General features: G+C 41.1%; 1 protein-coding gene across 1 annotated transcript; it reads right to left on the reverse strand.

Annotated features, from left to right (window-relative positions):
- Window positions 1-204: 204 nt before the first annotated feature.
- Window positions 205-7,477, reverse strand: msl2b (MSL complex subunit 2b). Its single transcript, XM_073488761.1, has 3 exons — window positions 6,146-7,477; window positions 2,783-4,155; window positions 205-2,002 (listed from the first exon to the last, which is right to left on the reverse strand). Exons 1-3 carry the CDS (start codon window positions 6,285-6,287, stop codon window positions 1,703-1,705), a joined length of 1,815 nt encoding a protein of 604 aa, XP_073344862.1. The 5' UTR covers window positions 6,288-7,477; the 3' UTR covers window positions 205-1,702.
- Window positions 7,478-23,277: the final 15,800 nt, after the last annotated feature.

Genomic DNA, 23,277 nt, shown 5'->3' on the forward strand with positions numbered 1-23,277 from the left:
AAATCTGAAGATGTTTCTTTCTTTGCGTAAAAAACATCGTATCCTTTTATTTGCACATCGAGCAGAGAAGTGAGATCCGATCACAAGTGGTCAATCGAGACCCATGTTGTGATCAGATCCCACAGGACAGATGTTAATAGCAGGTCTTGAGACAGAAAGAGAAATCCTCAGACTACGAGAGGGACACAAATAATGACACAACACTTTGTAAGTTTTTGATTTTCTTTCTTTTTTGTGGAAATATGTTACAGTTATATTACAGGTATTTAAATGCCCCGAGGGAGAACAAAAACCGTTTGGAGACACCAGAAACTAACACTAAGAAGGAGACAGCAACTTAACTGAGACAGAAAAAGTCCAGACTGGGTCGACAGACTTGACAGGCAGAAGAGTGGGCGGAACCGACGCCCGACACGTAACCTATTGTTAGGAGACGTCCAATAAATACTGCAAATGTTGTTAACGCAACATATTAAAAACAAAAACAAACAAAAGAAGACGAGGAAAACAGGTGTGCTCTCCTTCTTGAGTCCTTTGTGGTATTTAGCAGCATGTGTGTCGCTTTCAGAAACCAAAAACTTGTGAATAACAACGTGCAGGGGCCTGCAGTCAACCAGAGTTTTTAAACACACGTAAGAAAAGAAGAAAACATGGTGGGTTTACGCTGTGTGGCCAGTGAGCAAATGTGGGAAAGTGCTTAATGCAGGAACACAAAATGATTAGACAGGTAACTCACATCCTCGACATATCAAACAACAAAACAGGGACTGACGTTTTGTCTTGGTTGACTCCAAGATTTTATCAGTTTTATGTTATTTAGTACACAATAACATCTCAGTAATGTTCTGGTGGCTCACACAGTATAAACATTCAACACACTAAAGTGAAACGTCCATTTGGCTGGTGGTGTTCAATTCACATCCCGGTTTCTTGCTGCGAAAGATCTTAAAAACTGCATGACTACAAATGTTTTAAACCTTCAGGAGCCTTTGATAGTCGTCTACCAAATCCGATGTTTTATTTCTGTTGGTCGAGCAAAGTTTTACAAAATACAATCTGTTACATGTGTGAAAATATTCTGGTTGAATGCAGGCGTGCTCCTGCACCGGCTTCCGTTGGTTTTTACATGTAACTTATAAAATATATCATAAAATGTCTTCTCAAATGGAAATTGATGATTCCATGTACAAAAAGTTCTCTCTTTTATATAAATTACACCAGTCTCTGATGATGATGATGTCTCCGTTCCTGCTAATAAGGTTCATCTCCAAACCAAACCCTTCCCTCATACATACACACTCACATGCACGCACACACACATACACACACAGAGAGGCGTGCGACCGTGGTCGACACTCCCGACGTAGCTACACAACATGCTCTACACATTACCCATAGTAGAGAAGAAAACAAAAAAAGAAACTCTATCTCCACTGAACTGAAATCTCTGCACATACAGTAACGCTACATCTCCTCGTTCTTCTTCCTTCTCCTCTTCCTCACTGCATCTGTATGCAAGACCACAAGCATGGTGCAGTTTCGGGCGATGGACGGAGGGCGACTCCTCAGCTTCAGCTGGTGACCCTCACTATCGCCCGTCACTGTAGCTGCCTTGTTCTGGCTCCGCCCCCCGCAGCTCCCTGGCACGCCCTGATGGATAACGCCCGGCTGGCGGGGCGGGGAATGTGCGTGACGACTGACCTCAGCAGTCAAACCGCATCTCCAGTGAATCGTCGAAGCCCCTGTTGTCGTGTCCCGCCCCCGACAAGAAGGTGGCCGTGACGGGGGCTCCCGTTGCCGTGGTGACGTTGAGAAGGGTGTTGCCGGGGGAGCTGGTGGCCGGGCTACGGAGGGCGGCCGCGGTGATACTGGTGAGGTTGATGCCGAGCGTGAGACGAGTCTGTTCCAGAGCTTTCTCTGGCACGGCGAAGGCCTCCAGCTTCTTCTCCCCGTTGGCCATGTAGGAGTTCTGGCAGCCGCGGCAGATACAGTCCAGACACGCCTGAGAGAAACGAGCATAATTAATACGACACGAACCAGTAAATAATGAAAACATCATAACAGATCGCTCAAAGAAATGTCCCAGACGAAACAGAAAGGTTAAATAGGCTGTTTCATAATCTGCGGTTTCAAAAAAATGACCTGTCAACCTTCTTTAAGCCAAAATGAAACAGAAGTCCTGCAGCTGTTCAGAATAATGTGAAGTCTGAACATCTACAGTCCCATCATAAAAGAGCAAACTGCATCCGCTGATGAGGACTGTGTCACCCAGTCGAAAGCTCCAGGACAAGAGAGTCAGTTTAGATCATTTTGCCAAAGAAAGGTTAAAGGAACAGCTATCTACTCTACTCATGCAGATGGAAAGTCGAGTCAAGTTTCATCGTCCACAAAACATTTTTGGAGCTTAACAGCAGAACAGCACCGCAGCATTCTCCTCGGGGTCTCCGTAAGCCCTGAGTATTGATCTGAAAAAACATTATTTATTTAAATGGACGAGCTGTATGGAGCCATTTGATGCTTTAAGGTTGTTTTTTACATTTTAAAACAAGTCTCCAGCTACTTCAGTTGTTTAGCAGAACGCTGCAACGCTGTTTTGTTGTGAAGCTCCAGAAATGTTTTGTGGACTACGAGACTTCACCTGACTTTCAATCAACATGATGGTGAGGAGATGATGACTGAATTCTCATTTTTGGGTGAACCTTTCCCAAATGTGTGTTTTATATATCACCTCATCATTCACTGTAGTTTTAGATATGAAACCATGAAAACCTGTTGTTCTCACCTTGCGGTTGGAGTAGCAGGGGCAGCGCTGCCCCCTACAGGTCAACACAGAGGGGTTCTGTGTGGCTCGGCCGCACTTGCAGCCCTTCTTCTCCACAGGCTTCTTATACAGTGGCTTCGAGGGGCTTGGTGGGTGAGTCAGGGGGTGTGCATGGGGGTGTGGGGGTACTCTGTCACGGGGTTGTGCGCGGGGCTTGGGGACCCCTTGCCTGGCCTTGGTGTAAGCCTTCTTGGGACCCCCGTGATGCTCCACAGTCTTTTTCAGTGCCTTGTTGGAGACGAGCACAGTCTTGCCCACCTTGGGGGGACCACCGTTAGGCACGGGGGCCAGGTGTGGGTGGGGCGTGGCTGCAGGGAACTTAGGCTCCTGTTTGGTGGTGGCACCAGGGTTGGGGTGATGGGGGGAGCTGTTGGCACCGAGGGGCTGCCCTCGTAAGAGGCTGGAGATGGGGAGGGGCTGCACCTTCTCACTGTCGCTCTCTGAGTGGGAGCGCTTGCGGTGGTACCGAGGGGGAACGTGGGGGATGACTGTGGAGGGCTGAGGGGGAGGCTGCAGTGAGGGCTGTGGGTGAGGTTGGAGGGGGCGAGGGCTGTTCTCTGGGGGGAGGGAGGGGATGAGGCGGGAGGAGTCAGGACCAGATGGGCAGTGAGGCCCATTAAGACTGGACTGATGTACAGAGGGGGGGCAGTCCTGGGGGCTGGGCTCAGGGTCAGTGTCCGTCTCCAGAGTCCTGAGCACCTCCTCAACACTCAACAACAACTGTCCGCCTCCATGTTTCAGGTCATCCCCAAAGGTGCCAATATCACAAAGCCCCGCCTCCCCACTCCCTGTGACGCTCACACACACCGGGATCTCCTCCGAGAAGCTCTCCTGCTTTGCAACACCTCCACCTGTTTCGATGGTGATGGGTTGCAGAGTGTCCGAACTGACCAGGCCGTTACAATCATGCAGCCCGTTCACACTGACGGGGCTCGGCTCCTCCACCTTGAGCTCCTTCGTAGGCGGGGCGTCATCGGGCAGGACAAGCTCGGAGGTGGAGGCTGTTTGCGACAGGCCGACTGTATCTGAAATGTCCTCCACCTCTGGCTCGCTCTCAGCCAACGTGAGGCCCTCATTGAGGATGGCCTGGAGGTCCGGCGAGTCACTGGCGGCGCTGGCTATGTGCGGGGCGAGCGGCGACTGGGTGATGTAGAGACAGAGCTTCCTGTAACAGTGGACAAGCAAGGAGAGCTGCCTGTTCTCCTCAAAGCGGGAATAGTCCTTACACCAACTACAGGACGGCTTCAGCTGCATCCTCTGACCTTTACAGCCTCGACAGACATAATGCTGACATGATGAGTCGGTGGGAGCGATGGGGTCCTGCAACAGGTTACCTGTTGATGAGAGGAGAAAGAGCAAATGTAGAAAAACAATATACCACACGAGAATCCAAGCAAACCAATGACCTGATAATTTAATAAATAAGTTTAGGAGTGTCACGAATATTTAGGATTTAAAACGACTGCCTCCTCGTTTGCTGTAGCTTCCTCGACTGACATGTATTTGTAAACCTGAGTGGTGCCTGGCAATCTGCCACACTGAATGACAACCGCTCTTTGAGAGGGGCTTCCTTAGCAACGCTGGTTGCTAGGGAGTGCAGCTGCAGATGGGGAAAAAAGGATGAAGGTGCATTCATGAGACACAAGCAACCTTACACACTGTGCCTCGCCTGTCTGATGAATCCCACGCAACTGCAGAAAGTCTATATTTAACGCGATGTATGGACTGCTTCTGTATCGATCTGTTATTTATACAGTGGAGGCGGAGGAGCAATCGATATCTGAGTGTAATGAAGCTGCTCTTCTTTACAAATCACGGCAACACAACTATCTACTTTACCTCAGGAGGTATTCCCTTCACAGTGAACCGTATATCTACTTGCTATGGCCGAGGGAGAGTTAATGCATTATGCACGAGCAGTGAAAACTGTGCATTAAAAATACCAACGAAATAAATCATACATGATGTTTATTTTCAACCTAACACAAGCAGAGAAACCACAGACTGCTCTTATTTGAATTATAGCCCATTTTTATCTTGTACATTCACAGCCACTGATAATTAAAGTTGTGTGTAAACAGAAATGCACTCCCTCTTTTTCCTCCACCTCCTAATTTTTGTCTATATATTTTTGCAGCGTTGTATATTTAGAGACGAGGAGGGTGAGAAAGAGATTAGATGCATAATATCCAGTATGTGGAAGGCTGTTATTCAACATGATAAACAGAGAAACGCCCCGATGCTGCCAAACAGCACACAGAGGGGGGTGTGTCATGATGGGAGTAGCTCTGAGTTATGATGCCTTCACTGCGCTTCGGAAACTGCGGCTTCGGATTTCATCACCTCAACTGAGGGGTTCAATTTTTCTCTGACCTCTGAAATTTAGCAGGTAGGGATCTTTTGCATGCCAAGGACCCTCATCAAGAACTTTAATTAACAGCGAAATACTTTATAAACAATTTATTAAGCAAAGGTTCATAAACATCAGTGGCAACTTGGCCACAAACACTTGGTTAATAAATAGTTTATAAGGCATTTAATTGTGTTAAACTTAAGTTTAATTAATTATACATTTATTATTTATCAATGACTGACATTACAAAGTGTTTGTAATTCTAACGCATTCTCTGTACTTATATTTTTGGAAATGTAATCTTAATTTTCCCCAATTAAAAAAAGGGTACAGTTTATTAGAATTACTTCTTACTATTATAATTGTTACTTTACAAAATGATCAAAGGTTTTGCATGTCATTTACAAGTTAACTCGTATCTGTGACTACTATCTAAATATAGTATTTATATATAAAAAAGGCTGCACAATATGGTCACAAAATCATAGTGTTTTTTGTAGAGCCCAACCAGCCAATATTATTGGCTGATGTTGGCCTTTCACGGATACACTGATAAACTGACTCCAATATGTGCAGATATTAAAAACATTTTTAATAAAAAATTAAGAAAGAATATGATACGATCGATTAATCATTATTAATAAATTGTTTTAACCACTGACTTTTGTAAAAGCAGAGGAGGCTACATTAGGAGTTAAAAGAACAGATAAAATAAACATAAACTGTAAATAATCTAGTTGAGAAGAAGTATAAACAGACTTGTTTACTTCCCATCACTAGTGCCGCTTCACAAATCTCCGACTGTACCTGAAGGCAGCGTTTTTTAAAGGTTCGCTCCCACTGCGAGCACAGCTGACAACAACGCACGTTCCCGAAAACATCCCCCCCAATAGACACTGCTCCTATTATCACATTAAAATCAGATTATGTAAGAAAATCACGCACACACACGCACACACGCACACACTTACCGCAGACCAGGCAGGACAGGGACTGGCGGAAAAACGGCAGCAGCTTGCAGAGCTCCGCGAGGGCCCGGGGGTCTCTGGGGTCGCACTGCAGCACCGAACGACTCGCGGACACGTAGAGAGAGGTCGCATTCACCGGGTTCATCTCAGCTGCCTGTCCCGGGGGCTTCCGAGTCCGGTCCGGTCCGTGAAGATTGTATTAATAACGTTAAAAACACCAAAGTCACACACTCAACACAAACAAACCGAGGCGGCGAGGCAGCGAGGCGGCGGCGGCGCACCAGCGACTCCCGTGGTCTGCGAGCTTAAATCGCTGCTTTTGTCAACGGAGTCTGGTGGCTTTGAAGAGGGCATATAGATGGGATGTGAAGGCGTCAGTGGCCCGTCGGTAAACCCCACATGTAGAGCAGTCTGCGCAGGGAGCAGCCGAGGTTACTCATCCCCCAGTCACATCCGATCCATCCGTCCCGGCTCGGAGATTACGAGTGCGTTCACACGGAGGCCGAGCATGCATATAAACGTCGGTTCATCCGAGTCGGTTCGGTCTGGTTCCGTACAATCCGTGAGTTATGATTAGACAAAGCATCGTGTGGCGCTCTTCCCTCCGTCCCTTGGCCTTTTTTTAACTGTTACTCGCAGCTGGTTAGCTAGCAGCGGCTCCCAAATTCAAACATCGGCTTTCGTGACAAAGTGCTCCGGTTTGCGATGGTTTCCTCCGATAAATCCATAGTCCACACGCGTGCTCGTCCCGGGGTTTCACGTCCATACCAGAGCTGGTGTCACACGATGCATTTAACGACCCGGGCGCCGAGGCTTCCGTGGCGGTGCAGCCCCGGCAGGCTCGTTACGGTTGTGTGTTATTGTTCGCGGAGATTCAAGGCGGCTCGAAAACAAAACAGGCCGCCGCGGCTCCAGAAGCTCCTCCACGGGGAGAAACGGCGACAGCTGGCCGCCGATAGCAAGGGGGGTGGCTGATAAAGAGGCGGTGGTTATAGGATGAAAAAATTATTTCGACGCTTTTGCTGGTGGAGAGAAAAATGAACCAGCGGAAGCCCCGGGCTCTGGTGGCAGTGCTAGCCGGCTGAGCTGCACCGGGAAGCCGGCTACAAAAGCAGGCCGCGTCCCTCTTCTCGGGATTAGCGGGACTCTCGCGTTCTCGCCTCGGCGGGAATGTGGCGGGAAAGCCGAGGGTTTGGGTGAAATTACGTCCTCCTGCGGCTGCTGGTGGACCCCTTACAGTGTCAGCGAAGACCGAAAGTGAATTAAATCCCTATTTGTGTACCTTGCTATCGTTAGCCGCGGAGTGTACCTCTACCTCCCGTCGGTTTTACACACACAAACAAGGGGGCGCTGTTGCTCAGATCTCGCGAGAACACACGACGCGGTTAATTTAAAAAAACAACAACAATGGCCGCCACATCTACAGGAGGAGCCACAGTGTTTACACACAATGGACCTATAATCAGTGTTGGGCAATGTTATTAATATAACATATAATTAAATGTTTTTTGTTACCTTCATTTTAAAGTAATATATTACGTTACAATTTTACTGTCTGCGTGGAGTAATAGATTACTTATTACACTACTTTTTTGTTACTTGTGTCCAAATTACCTCCATAGAACAGTTAAATAAACAAGCTAACAGTAGCTGGGAGTATGAATTCAAGGTGGCCAATTCTTACATATTGCACCTTTAAGTCTAAATCTTGTACATCTAATAACAATAATACAACATTTCATTCATATAGTGCCTTTCATGATGCTCAAAGACAAGGAAGGAAACCAACACAGCCCACCAACCAATCCCCCAACGCAAAAAAAAATGCTCCTTACCTCATTTGTATTTTTCCTGTGGGGTGTGATCAATCTGATATTTCAGATTTTTACAGCCTGAAAAACTAATAAAAATACCTTGAACAAAAAAACACTACACTACACAAACTACAGAATTACTTCTTGAGTGTAAACATGTTTATGTACTATATATTTATATATTATACATATATATTATATATTTGTGTTAGGAATAATGTTGAAATTATTGTGAGTCATTGTTCATTTAAAGGAGTCCCCAGACAAAAATTTCCATTTCGATATACCAGCACCCACTCATTTATGATTATAACATGACAAATTCCTCAGTCGCTGTTTTTCATTTTTCCAATTTAAGATTACACCGCACAGTTTGTGTCACAGCTGTCAGAGTAATGTTCCAGTGAAGACGGTTTAACGCCTCTTTTAAGCTGACAGCAGTGAGGGAGGATAACTCACCGGCGTTACTACAGTCAGATGTTGCGTACGTGTTACTCAAAGTTATGATTTCTCTGAATACTTACAGCTTAACATAGAATTGAAAAATAGCATGCATAGCCGCACAGGTATTAATAAATCTTCAGCTTAAAAATCATAATATTGTACATCCTATCTGTTTGATTATGTTTTCTCTAAGTCGTCTAATTGAATGTAATTCTGGTTGAGAATACCAAACTCCTTTAATTATAATTAAATAAATAATAGTCAGCCTTATCAGCCTTAAAAACCAGACATGCCTGTGTGTAATTGTAGTGTTAATTCATTTTAATCTCATTACAAACCCCCTAAATTTTCATTAATATTAGAGGAAACAATCTTGATGTTTTCTCTGGTACACGCTCGTTTATTCCTGTGTATTTAAAAGTGTGCAGATAGGTGTGGTGATGCTGTGCGGTGCTATCTGATAACAAGCAGGGTGAAAAAAGAAGTGGTGAAAAGGGGAAGAGATCGTTCTTAAGTAAGTTTATGTGTAAAAACAAAATAGACAAGCACCCGCACAGACATACTGAGAGGTTAAGTGCCACCCTCTCATGACTCAAACATTTAATACTGATACTATCAATGCACCGGCGCTGCCCTTATCTCCCTTTTCTTCCTCTTTTTGTTGTTCTCATTAATCATACAATCATTGCGGTCACACACATGGAGACTTGAGGCTGCTGACCAGCAGGGACTTTCCACTCTGTGGGTTGTATCCGAGGGATAAAAATAGCACACATTTTCAACCATATGTTGCTGTTGCATTCAAGTACCGCTGTTCATCAATTACCTGATTGACAGATGATTAATCAGCATCTATTTTAATAACCGATTATTGGTTCCAGTCATTTTTTTAAGCCTTTATTTATGATAGGACAGTTTGAAGAATCTGACAAGAAGGGGAGGAGAAAAGAGAGCGAAGGACATGAGTGTAGTAGTGTAGTGTGTAGTTTTTATAATTACGTACTTACACAGTTTTGTTTTCAATTAGTTTCATGACAAATTGCGATTTTTGACAAACATCATGTGTGTGATTCATGGCACAATTCAAACAGGATCAAATAATTATTTGTCTCTCTTCATTTACTACCACACATTTTCTTATGAAAAAAGGTCACATGGTGGTTCCACAGGAAGGTAAATGACAATCTATGTTGCCTTATATGCAGCGATATCGAAGTTCAGTGCACTTCAGACAATGAAGTTGATTATTAATATCTTCTTTTGTCTTTGTCACAAGCGCTTAATAACCACATCTGAGTGATCCTTGCAAAAAATATGTGTTTTTTGTCAGTTAGACTCAAAAATGCTAAATATTCTCTGGATACAGCTTTTAAAACTTGAGTATTTGTTGCATTATTTTGTTGTGTATGACAGTAATTAAATAAATTTTGGTTTTAGACTGCTGGTCGGACAGAAGTAAACTTGAACCATGAACATGAACATGAAACTGTATATGATTAATTGAGTAATTAAGCAAATAATCAACAAGTTCAACAATACTAATAATTATTGTTACAGCCCTACAAGCAATAATCGTGTACGTTTTCAAATGTATATCCCAAAAATGTTGTTTCATTTAATCACACTTAATTAATTACATGTATTCTGCAGCAAAAACAAAAAGTCACAGCAGCGGAAACTTAAGTCTGAAGCTACTGAAACTCTGCAACTTTTTGCGTGGTCATTTTTGTCACTTTTCTTGCAGCCACCTTTCTTACAGTTTAGACATAAATGGGATCTTGATTTTGGAAATTTAAATAAAGATATGTGAATCTAAATCATGGGTGGTGGTACAAAAAGTGTCTAATAGACTAATAGATCAAAATCTGTGGAAGGTTTTACTGATCTCATAGTAGCACACCGATGGAAAAACACGGACACGTTTTTAATCAACTGTAACAGCCAATTCCATTTGTAGAAGACGACCATGAGATCTGGAAAAAGCTCCTAAGTAATCACTTGTGTTGAGACTGCATCGGCTGCATTCCTTATATGTGAGTAGTTCCTATTTTAGAGTTTTCAGCAGCTTCTCACGCAAAAATGACTGTTTTCTGAGGTTATTATGGCAACAGTGGATGCTAAGAATAGCTGGTCTGAGAGTCTGTGAGTCTTATTCATAGTGCGTCTCTGTGATAGGTCCATGTGTTCCGGTGATTCCTCTTTTCTTGCTCACATAAAATACCAAGACCATTTAAGCTCCTCTAGTGGTCCGACCTTTGGCACAATTAATTTCATCAGCAATGCCAATTAGCTGGAGGGTACTGCTGCCCACAGCCAACAGGTTGAACTGGAAAGCTGTATGATGCTCTGTAGTTGTGAAAAAGAAAGAAAAATCCAACTGTCAACACCTTAAAAAAGTGCAGCTCTGAAATATTTTTCTGTTATTGACACCTGAAATACTTCCACTAAGAAATCCTTGACTTTCCTCTCTGACATGACCACTGTGAGGAAAGTGGGTAACGTCGGCTCGCTAGCTTCAAAGCTCGTGAGTGAAACATGCAGGGGTTGACCATTAACTTGTCCAGGAAACAGACAAGTGAAATGCTTTATTATATATTGGTTTATTGTTGGGGGGAAACACCGGGAAAAACCATGTTGGCTTTTCAGATCTGTTGCCCACTGTGTGTGAATGTGCATCACTTGTTGCTAATAAGTTTATTTTATTTATATATGTGGACAAGCAGCTAACCTGCCATTACCAGAAAAAGCTTAATGGCAGCCCTGAACGGGGCACTGCAGTTACTATCGAGTCAAACCGACTCAAACTCCAGAATAAATGTGAGCTAAGTACGTTTCTGCAAAGCCGCTGATAAGGTAAAACGTAATGTCTCTTTATGTTGCTAGTTTACGCTTGTTTAGATTAAATTTTCTGTTTCTCCTTGTCACAACACTGTGTGTATGGTCTGCTTATAGGTTTAGGCAAAGAAAACACTTTAGGTTAGGGTGACGAAAACATCATGGTATGGCTTTAAATACCTGTTTTTACACAGCTGAAAAAATGTCCCCAGGTCTCCCTGAAAAAACACCATGTTTTGTTGCTACAGACACACCTGGAGATGGTGCACCTTCCCGTGAAAAATGGCCGGCTTTGTTCGCCAAAAACGATTAAAACAACGCACAAACGTATGTTATATATATATATTTGCAATGAGTAGCAAAAAAGTGTCTATATTGACTTTGCCGAAATGTGAATGCTAGGTTGTAAACAAGATATGGCAACACCACCACCTAAGAAGATGAGTCCTGCTCTGATAATGCGCAGAAACCTAAACATATATGGACATGATGACCTCTGAGTGTGTGAGTCCCTGTCCTGTCATCGCTGCAGCATTATTATTTCCATACTAGCAGCATTCCTCATGACACCAGTGGTTCCTCTTTTTGTCTGGCGCTGCAGTATAAAAGATCAAACCTCTCTGGTTCATTCATCATTAGCCTTCGAGGGGGTTGAGCAGTTAGTAACTCAATAACGAAGCCGTTTACAGCTGAGATCCAGAGTCGGTTTTGGAGCCATGCAGCATTTGAAGATGTGGACGAGTCTCTCTGCCAGCCACTGGATTTGTCTGCTCACCCTGGCGGTGGTGATGCTCGTCTCTGCATCACAAGGTAAAACTGAACTCATGCCGTTGAATGTCGTCGTCTGTATTTTGTGAAATGTGTCTTCTGGAGTTTGAATCCCTCATAGATGGGATTAAATGATTACTTGCCCGACAAAATCCGGCTCATACTGAGGCTACTAAATGGCTAAAATTCAATAATAGCAGCTTGTGTCGAGGATCTTCCCCCTTTTTAAAATCACGAACTACTTGTGTGTTAATTAAACAAATTTTCTCACACCAGTCATTTGGATTTTAAGTATTTTTTATGTGTAACAAGATACTTTTTGATGTATTTATGCCGCCTCTGATTGTCAGTTAATATATTTCTAATTGGTTAAATCTCTAGTCACATATGATAAAGTGAATATATTTATATATCAGAAATTATAACAAGCATTTTTTAAATTATTTTCTGACATGAAGAAAAAGGTAATTACAGAATGCAAATACATTCAATAGCTCTTCCGAAAACATATCACAATTTAAATAAATGGTAACTATTGCATGAGTACTGTATTAATGTTTTATGCTTAAGTCAATAAACTGCTGTACAAGAGGAGTTTCCTACCTTTTATTTAATTCAATTTCAGTGTAGTTTATTAAGTTGGTATTATCAGCTAAAGCATAACTAGCTAAACCTCTGACCCTCAAACAAATGCAGTTTTCATTTAAAGAAACTGATTCAGTCTTAAAAAAGCAGTGCTAGTAGTTTTTCAGGGGAGTATAACTATGGCTACAGCAGAAGTGGAGTAATTACATTTCACGGGAACCTCCCTGTGTGTAACAGGTCATTCTTACTACACTGATGATTGAATAACTAGTGATGTGATGCTGAATAATAACAGTGTTTTCTGTGTGTGTGTATCTGCTGTTGCAGTGGATTCCTCCAGTCCAATCATAAGTCTACCCTGCTGTCTCAAGGTCAGCTCCAGGAAGGTACCGAGAATCAAAGCCTGTTACGAGCAGCAACCACGAGAGGGCTGCCACCGCCACGCCTTCCTGTAAGCAGCGCGGCAACCGTTAAACACTTTCTCTCTAGCGTTATCTCTCAGCCTGGAATACAAAAATAGCGTATTTCAACATTCCTGAGCTTCAGTTAGGTTGCACAAGGTTGTACTCTCTCTCTCAAAATAACCGGACAAACATTCAGATCTTGAAAATGCCTATTTGTTTTGTGTCTGTTTCAGGATCGTGACCAAGAGGAACAAACCGTGCTGCATCAGCCCCGATGCTGTGTGGCTCAAGGACAAGATAGAGAACGTAAGAGTCAAACAATAGAGGAAAAAAATGAATGTCTGGATTCATGTGTTAAAAAACAGAGCAGGTGAATTACAGGCTCATCACACTGTGTTGTATTTAAAGGGCATGAGAATGAAAATTTCTGCTTCTGCTTCAATTTCTCAGTGTCTCCTAATAATTGTACATTTCCTGTTGTCTCTCCGTCTCCATGCTGCAGGGAACCCTGAGCTGTCCTCCTGATTTGGAGCCAATAAGTGGAGTCCATGAGGTCGACGCGGCATGATAATAAAAAAAAAACACCCCAGCAAAGCAGCTGCTCAGAACGTTTTCTGCTGATTTACTATTTATTCCTTTTACACAAATATCTATTTAAGATGTAAGTTATTTTTTGTATTCAATTTTATAAAGATAAAAAACGACAGAATATCGTGGCATTATTTTGTAAAGTTGTCACAAACAGTGATGGCAGAGTTGTTCTTTTTGAACCTGGAACCAAAAATAAATCATGTTAAATGAATTTAAAGTGTGACTGACTCTTGTTTGTCAACATGTATGATTGTATGATGTCTGGTTTGCAGTTCAGTGGGGATCATCTGTACTGATTCTGATGTTTGAGATATGGGCCCAAAAATAATATCATAATCTATTTAATTGCAATCACGACTTGAAATGACCTGTAGACAACAGCCAGACTTAAGTGTTTGCAATATAAGTATCTTCAAACATCGGATTTGTTGAAACTTTACTGTTTGAAACTTCCTGTTTTGGTCGCTGCTAACACGGCTGGAGACGTCCCGAGCTCACGTTGAAAAACACCCGATTATGTTGCCACTAACATGACTGGTAATTGTCCCAAGGTCCAAGGTCCAAGGTAACTCTACCACCATCCCCTCCGTCTCCCGATATGAAAAATGTAAAATGTCATTATAGTATACAGCCTATAACCCACACAAATTTGGCATTTTTTTCTGCATAGAGCTGATCTGCTTGTCAATGAGGTTTTATAAAGATTGGAAACAAGTAAGATGTAATTAAATACACAATATCTGTCTTTCGGTCAACGTGGGCATTGATCTGCTGCCATCAGCCTCCACTTTTCTGGTTTTCTTTTTAAAACCAGGATTTTGATCCCATTCAGCATCGGTCCACCACTGATGTTGGTGTTCAGGTCTGGTTTAGAGTCAGTGTTATAGCCTATGACACGCTCACTTTTGAAGGTGTCTGAAAGAGAAAGATGTCCACATAGTTTAGGCCTTATCAGTGGTATGAAGTCATTACAGTTCAGTTTGGAGGTGAACATCAGTGAAAATAACAGTTACAACAGTAACTATGCAATCAACACTGAAGAGGATGAACCCTGATCTGAGATAAAACAACAAACGTGAACATATATGGACATAATCGACAAATCTTCTGGGTGTGTGTCTCTCCAGAAACGTTCTTCGTGACAAAAATGGTTCCTCTTTTTGCGTGAAGCTGCGTTATTTAAGCTCATATCTCTCTGGTTCATCATTGTTAGACTTCGAGGGTTTGAAGAGTTAGTGAGTGAGTAACGGAGCTGAGGTCCAGAGTCAGTTTTGGTGCCGTGCAGCGTTTGAAGATGCGGACGAGTCTCTCTGCCAGCCGCCGGATTTGTCTGCTCACCCTGGCGGTGGTGATGCTCGTCTCTGCATCACAAGGTAAAACTCTGCATGTGTGGTGTTTAGTGGTGTTTTGAAAACTAGAGTGACCAACTGAATACTTATATTTAATGTAGGTATGGGTCTGTATGGTCACTAAACTGATGTACACAACGAGCAGTCTATCCGTCATTTAACAGCATTTATCAGTAGAATTTGTCCAGCTGATCAAAACCCAAAAATTATTTTTATAATTTTTTGTTAAAGTTGAAGTGCTGAAGTTTATAATATATATGTATTTATTATATTGTTGCACTGGTTTTCATTATTATTTTAAATATTCTATTTTCACAAATATACCAAACTGAAAAGGACGAATGACACATCGACAAGCTTTCAACTCCTTGTGCACGAAATGTTGAAATATGAAACTTTTGGGTTTTTCTTTGTTGCCTGTTGGAATACGCTTAATAAAACATGTTAGGTACTTTTCATAAGCTAAAGCTTCAGTTCAACCTTTAATGTCAATTTTATCTTTTGTTCTTTTTGTCTTCCTTTTTGTTTTCCTATTCGATTCCACTTCGACACAATACCTAGAAAAATATCTGCGGTATATTCAAAACCATTTTTGACACTGAGGGCAAAAACATTTTCTATGTTTGTGAAAAGATAAATCTAACGAGGCTATGACATGACAACGTGGTGCGAAAGAGAAAAACAGAACGACTGTAGTAAACATTAAATATCAACACTTTTTTTGGAAATGTATGTTTGTGCATTTTGGAAAACTAAAGATCAAAACTGATTACTATTAATACTTTTAAAATAAACTGAAATCTGATGTCCATATGAGTAAAAAACTATAAAAGATTACTGTGTCTGTAGGTCATCATATCCTCCCAGTGTGTAACAGTGTGTCATGCTTGTTATCTTGATGAGTAAAGACCTGGTTAATGGCTGAATACTGACAGTATTTCTCTCTCTCTGTCTCTTTCTGTAATTGTCTTGGACAGTTGATTCATTTCCATCTCATGCTCATGATTGCTGTGAGGGAGGCCAAACTAGAAAGGTCAATAACATCAAGGCGTGTTATAAACAGGAGTACCGACCAGGCTGCCGTTACGATGCCTTTGTGTGAGTACAGCCTGCTTCGAAAATGTCTTTAAACAAGCGTACAGTAGGTCTGACAGAAGTCTGCATTCATCTCTCTCTAATGTCATCACTGTGATGTGTTGAAAAGCTGGCTGAGATGTGTTTCATAACAACATTCAGTGACTGGGAAATTACAATCACTCCCCGTTACAGGACCAAACAAACTGTATTACTGGAGGCTTGAGCTTCATTCAGGTCTAATCTAATTGTATAAGAGAAAAATGGCAAGGTATTTTGTCAAAATAGCGACTGGGGGACTAATGTTTAATGAGAAATGTTGTAGAAATAAGCATCAGCCAAAATGATAACACATTCAGGTAGAAATGAAAATGTGTAGTTGTTTTATTTCCTTGTTTTCTGTTTATAGGATTAAATCCAGCAGCAGCACCAGGCCTATTTGTGTCCAGCCAGCTGCTCAATGGCTCCTAAATCGTGTCAACACGGTAAGAATTAGTAATTAAAACTCTGCCCAGTCACACAGTGTGGCTGTGACCGAGACCATCGGTCCACAAGTCATAAGGTCAGCAAGCTTTATTTTGAAAGTCTAACCGCAGGGTGCATACGTATTATTGCTAACTCGACCGCAGAGCCTTTCACGTCCAAAACTGACACCGGAGGGGTGGATGGATCGTGTTGAAGCACTGCAACTGATAACTAAAACAAATTCACAAGGATAGAGTGAATTTCACGTCTAACTGCAGATTCCCTTTTTCCCTCTCACTCTCTCCACCTCAGAAAGATCTGAGCTGTCCTCGAGAATTCTCTCCTGGAAGAAGATTCAAGGTCCTGGATGATGAGGATGATGAGGATGATGAGGAATGGTAAAAAGAAGATGCAGCAAAGCAGCTACTGAGAACAATTTCTGCTGATTTACTAATAATTGCTTCATTTATTAAAATTTAAGCTAATTTTCTACACGAGCTTCTTTGAAAAGTTGTCAGATTTTTTTCTGGAAATGCACCTGGTTACAAAATAAATGCTGCTGAACTGAACTGAAGCTTTTAAACGTGACTGCGTCGTGATTTTTTTTATGTTTTGAGTCTACTTGGTGTAGTACAACACATGAATGGGGATTTCTGCGCTGAGTATGAGTGGCAACAATGGAAACATGAATGGAGGCGATGAATAATCAGTCAGCCGGGGTTATTCTTAGCTGTCTGGACCACAGTGACCACTTCCACTTTGAATGCATCTGTATGTATATGTGTGCACTCACATACGTACATGTGTTTAATGTGTGAATTGCTGAAGCTTTGGAAAGTCCCTTCTTTACTGCTCGAATAACAAGACCAATAATTTGAGATTGTTTATGAGAATATTCAACAATAATCCAAATAAAGTAAAGAAAAAGAGAAAATATTGGACATCAAGTGGCCTAAAACATGAATGATAACGCTGCTCCATAACTGCTTCAGCTGTTTAGCTTACAAGTTCATCACATCAACTTAAAAGTTAGTGTGAGTATTTTCTATTTTTCACAGTCTTGTCTGATAGAAACATATTATATACATATTTTATTGGTTTTGGACTCTGAGAACTCGTGATGGACACTATTTTTGTGATGTTTTGGCATTTTACAAACCAAATGATTGATCAAAAGATCAACAAAATAATCAGCAGACCTTTTGATAAGTAGAGTAATTCTTAGTTGCAGCCCTTATATATATATAAACGGTGCTGTGAGTGAAACTTTCTCCATATTTTAGGTGAAGGTACATATTAACTTGAGTTATTGGGATTAAAAATGCATAAGAAGTAAGACAGTGCAGGTTGCAAAGTTTGTCGTTAATACAATTAAGTTTTGTTCCATCATCTCCAGGACTGCAACGCCAATAACCGAATCTTTATACAGATACAGTTTGAATGACCGTTAGAGCATTTCTTCATAGAATGATGAGGCTCTTTCAGGCTCATTAGGGGAGAAAAGATAAGATATAATGCAATGCGATGTGAAGCGAGACAAAGCAGAAATATAAAATCACATGTCATTCCAGTCTGTTTATCTATGGTAACGATCAGTCTCATGTCTCAATGTTACTGATCTGACCGGATTTGACATTGTGAATACACCCCGTCACCCCCAAGTTCCCATTTAATCCAGTGCAGCTTCATTTTCTGCAAAAACATTACACTGAACTAAGACTAACAGGTTGTCTGTGTCTAGTTTGTGTTTAGTTCGACACAGCTTCTGGAAGGAAGTGCCTGCATAAATACAGCAGAAACTGTCTTGGCTGATCTTGGGCTTTAATTGCAAATTCCCAAATACGTAATCAAATCACCCAAACCATTTGACTTTTGGTGTAAAGCAGAGACAACTGGTGAGTTTACTGCAACATTTCCTTAAACTTTTATTTTTTCTAAGTTTGGACGATTTGGCTGCAGGTTCTCTTTCCTCCACTTGATGGCGACAACGCTGCAACAAACACTGACCTGACTGTCAAACAAGCCAGTTTGAATATTTTCTATTTTTCTCAGTCTTCTCTGAAAGATACTGAATTTATTTTGGTTTTGGACTGTTGGTCAGACAAAATAAGAGGATTTTATTATAAAAAAAAATCAGTTGATTCATTATTAATTTGTCTTAAAGGGGGCTGTGAGTGAAACTTTCTAGATATTTCTCCTGATTCGTATATTTTAGGTTCGACAGGTTACCGACAAGCTAAAATTATAACTTTGGAGAGTAGTTGGAATTAAATCAAAATATAAAGTACATCTTTCTAGAAACTGGCATTTCCCTCCTACTCAACTATAATGCATAACTAAAAATCCAGATGAAGCGAGTATGGCAACTTCAATAAAAAAATCATAATTTTTGAGAATAGATTGACTTTGATTAAATTAAAATTGCTACATTAAAGCCTCCATGATAGTCTGTTAGTTTAAAGGTTCACTGCTGTATGCAGTCAGACTCTCACACACTGTTCAGTTCCACAAGAAAAAAACCTCTTTTAAACCAAACAAACAAGCCGGTTTGAAGATCACTTAAAGATTGGCTGATTGTCAGAAAATAATCTGCAGCTATTTTGATAAAACGTAAATCATCATAGTATTGTTTTAATCAAACACTTACTGGTTCCAACTTCCCAATTGGGACTGTTTTCAATTTTTCTTTGTCTTCTGTGAAAGATACTGAATATATTTTTGTTTTGGACTGTTGATCCATAACGCTGGTAAAAGGTGTAGGTACGTATCAACTGTACTTATTTGGATTAAAAATGTGTAAGAAGAAAGAAAGTGCAAGTTGCAAAGTTTGCTGTCATTGCAAACCGGCTGTGGGTGTGAGACTTGTCTGGTTGGTTACACAATCATCATCTCCCGTACATAAGAGTTTCTGTTCTGCGTTTTTTATTTATTTAGTCCTCCATTTTTTCTCTGGACTTTTATTAGCTTATCTGTTATCTGTGTCCAAATACAGTAGGGACTTGTAATGCAATGCCAATAAAGGAATGTTTCATGCAAATTAGTTTGAATGACCGTTGGAGCATTTCTACATTGAATGACAAGGCTCTTTCAGGCTCATTGGAGTGGAGATAAGATACAATTCAATGCAATGTGAAGCAACACGAAGCAGAAATATCTATCACATGTCATTCCAGTCTGTTTATCTATCAGAATGATCAACAAGAAAGAGGAAGATTGTCGTTGGCCAAACACAAATTGCGGTGATCAGAAAGGTGTTGCTTCATGAGAACGTTTGTTTGCACAAATGTTTTGTCGGCCCAGAATTATAATCTATAATCTGCATTTTAGGGAACATAATGAAAGACAGACTAAGAAAAGAGGTGTTCAGACTGTAAGAATCAGAATATATATTATTATCTTTACCTAAATATAAAGTCCCAAGTACAAACATTAAATAAAAATAAAAAATAATAATAAAAGATAAAAGAACCACTAAAGTTCAATATAAAGAGGTGTATATCACTCGTGTGGGAGTGTGACACATTTAACTAAATAAAGGTTTGTCCTTGTTGACGATCAGCTGCTTTGAAATAAAGTGGATAAAGCTGCAGACTGATTGTGTAACCCACTTAAAAAAATGTCAGCAGGTCTTTATTTTCACCAGCAGGCGGCGTCCAAGAGTCAAGAAACTCGTACATAAACACATTAGAGGCCCAGAGCGAGAGGACTGGTATCACTCATGTCCTCATGCACCTTAACCCCTCTACATTATAAGTATTAGTGATTTAAACGGAGGGTTCAAACCTACATGTAACACTGCAGATGTGCAGTTACAACCATCTCTCTCAGACTGTCGGCTTTTTGAAAACCCAAAGAAAAAAAAGGTCTTTGTTTGATAATGACTTGAATTTGATTTATGGGCTCAGTCCATCATAAAGTAGCGTTTGAGCTAAAGTAACATATCTGAATGTAAAACTTACCAAACATGGAGATACATGACTCTCACTTTCAACACTACTTCCAGTTCTGATGGCAAAATGAGTCAAAGGGGAAGATTCATGAGATGCACTAAAATGGGCTTTTCTTGCACGGCAGCACACCAACGACTTATCCATATTTACAGGGACCGTCAAAAATAATCAAATTATAAGTTGATACAATATAGAGATGACACATTTAGGTAGGTAGGTAGATAGATAGATAGATAGATAGATAGATAGGTAGGTAGGTAGGTAGATAGATAGATAGATAGATAGATAGATAGATAGATAGATAGATAGATAGATAGATAGATAGATAGATAGATAGGTAGGTAGGTAGGTAGGTAGGTAGGTAGGTAGGTAGGTAGGTAGGTAGGTAGGTAGGTAGGTAGGTAGGTAGGTAGGTAGATAGATAGATAGATAGATAGATAGATAGATAGATAGATAGATAGATAGGTAGGTAGGTAGGTAGGTAGGTAGATAGATAGATAGGTAGGTAGGTAGGTCAGTAGGTCGGTAGGTAGGTAGGTAGGTAGGTAGGTAGGTAGGTAGGTTGGTAGGTAGGTAAGTCGGTAGGTAAGTCGGTAGGTAGGTAGGTAGATAGATAGGTAGGTAGGTCAGTAGGCCGGTAGGTAGGTAGGTTGGTAGGTAGGTAAGTCGGTAGGTAGGTAGGTAGGTAGATAGATAGGTAGGTAGGTCAGTAGGCCGGTACTTTATTTATCACAAGGGAAATTTAGACATCCAGTAGCAGAACAACAACAAACATGACATGAAAGATCTGTCACATCTAACATGTAACACCCCCGGTCAAGTTAAAACCAGAAAAACTTAGAAAAACTGATAAATAGGGTTAGGGTTAGGGTATAAATTAGATTAAACCTTTGCAAAGAAATAAATAAATACTGTAAGTACCAACAAAACAGCAGGTTGTGCAAATTGAAATAGGTTGAAACAAGGGAGGGGAAGCTAAGGAGCATCAAAGGGAGCCTGTTCAAACTTAACAGGGCTTCACAAAGTGATGAGTGTGAAAATCTAAGGTTAACTTGGACTTTGGACACGATATTGGAGAGGGGACATGGCAGGATATAATATCCAGCCCTGGCTGAGCCACAAGAGATATTAGAAGTAAATGTACACACTACAGAATAATACATAAATACTAATACAACCCATCAAAGCTATTTAAAATGGGCCTGATACACGATAGAAAGGATACAGTGGGCACAGCCACACTCCCCTCGGTTATGTCTTCATGGGGATAAAACATTTTCACCACCAGGTGTCAGTTTGATGTGTTGGTAAATAGTTTCATGACTGCAGCAAGAGTTGTTTTAAAGAGATGGAAAAATACAAAACGGACAGATGTTTTCTGAGAAAAAGCTCTAAAAACCCAGTGTGCACTACCTGCTCAGTAACACACAGCAGACACACACAGTTAGAGACCAGCTGGTGAACGCAGTGGAGCATTTAGCAGCTAAAGAGACAGATTTCCTTTCCAGGGGTTGTTGGAGACGAAAAACAGAGCAAAAAGATTAATTAATATTCATAAGTTGGACACAAACACGACTCCGAATGAATCTTAATGTTGCTCTGTGACTGCTGGATCAGTAAATAAGCAACCATAAGTTGACGATATCAATTAAATGTCAATGTTGTGTTCATTACTTGTTTCCACTGCCGCCAAATGACCAACCTTCCGGGAACTCAGGACCAGCTGATCAATAAACAAACAACACATAAGAGTCTGAGATCTTTATCTGAAGTTGCTTACAGCCATAGCATCACTGCTGAGAAGGCAGCTGCGCTCATGTGGTTTAAGTGTGAAGGTGTGAATATTACAGCTACATCAGCTCAAACCCACCACGTTGTAACCTCCGCTGAGGGGGCTGTTTTCAGCTGTGTCTGTTTGTTGTTGGTCGTATGTCAGCAGGATTACACAAACAGATTTCCATGACACTTGGATGGAGGATGGGTCTCGGGGTCCCAGAACAGACCCTATGAAAGGTTAAAGGTTAATTCATTTGTCGTTTTACAACACCAGGGTCGTAAGACGTAAAATGTTGGTGTTAATCCAGATAAAGGCACGGATCCAAGTATTTTTTCTCACTTTCTTTGTCATTGCGAGATAAAGCATTTTCAATATTTTCGTTAAGATCTTCAGGAATAACGTATGGATGTGAGTAGTCGTAGTCAATTATCAGCCCAGACCGATTATTGGGCCAGTATTCAGCATTTTTCCAATCATTTTTCTGATTATCGGTATCGGTATTTAATAATGTGCTACTTCGGCTCTGACGCAGTACACGCTCACACAATGTCCAGTCCACAACAATGTCTGATTGGTAACACGTCAATATTAACAGTCTATGAAGTATAAAGAGGAAGTATAAATAGCAGAAAAGTACCTGAAATTGTACCTAAGAACAGTACTTGAGTAAATTGCCTTATTCCATCACTGGAACAAAGAGTTTCATTTGTACTGCAAAGGAATAACAGTCCCCCATTTCGGATTTCAGTCTCCTTGATTTATAATAATCAAATCAGTATCGAAAAGCCACATCGGTGGACCCATAGATCTGAGTGAGTACGATTTGATGTGGATGAAGGGGACTGTTGGGCCTTGCCTTAGCTCGTAATGGGATTTTATAAAGGATTTCTTGATTTTGTAAGAGTTCGTCAGCTCAGTTGACACATGCAAACTTGTATATCAACACATCCATTTCCATGACAACTAATCAAACTCAATCTGCTGATACAGACCATGTGACATGGCTGGGAACTCAGAAAAAAAGCCAGTAAGACGGTCTTGAGTTGAGACCGTTTCTTATAAACTGTATTTTGCAATCA

Source organism: Pagrus major, chromosome 19, assembly GCF_040436345.1.
Source record: "Pagrus major chromosome 19, Pma_NU_1.0".
NCBI lineage: Eukaryota > Metazoa > Chordata > Actinopteri > Spariformes > Sparidae > Pagrus > Pagrus major.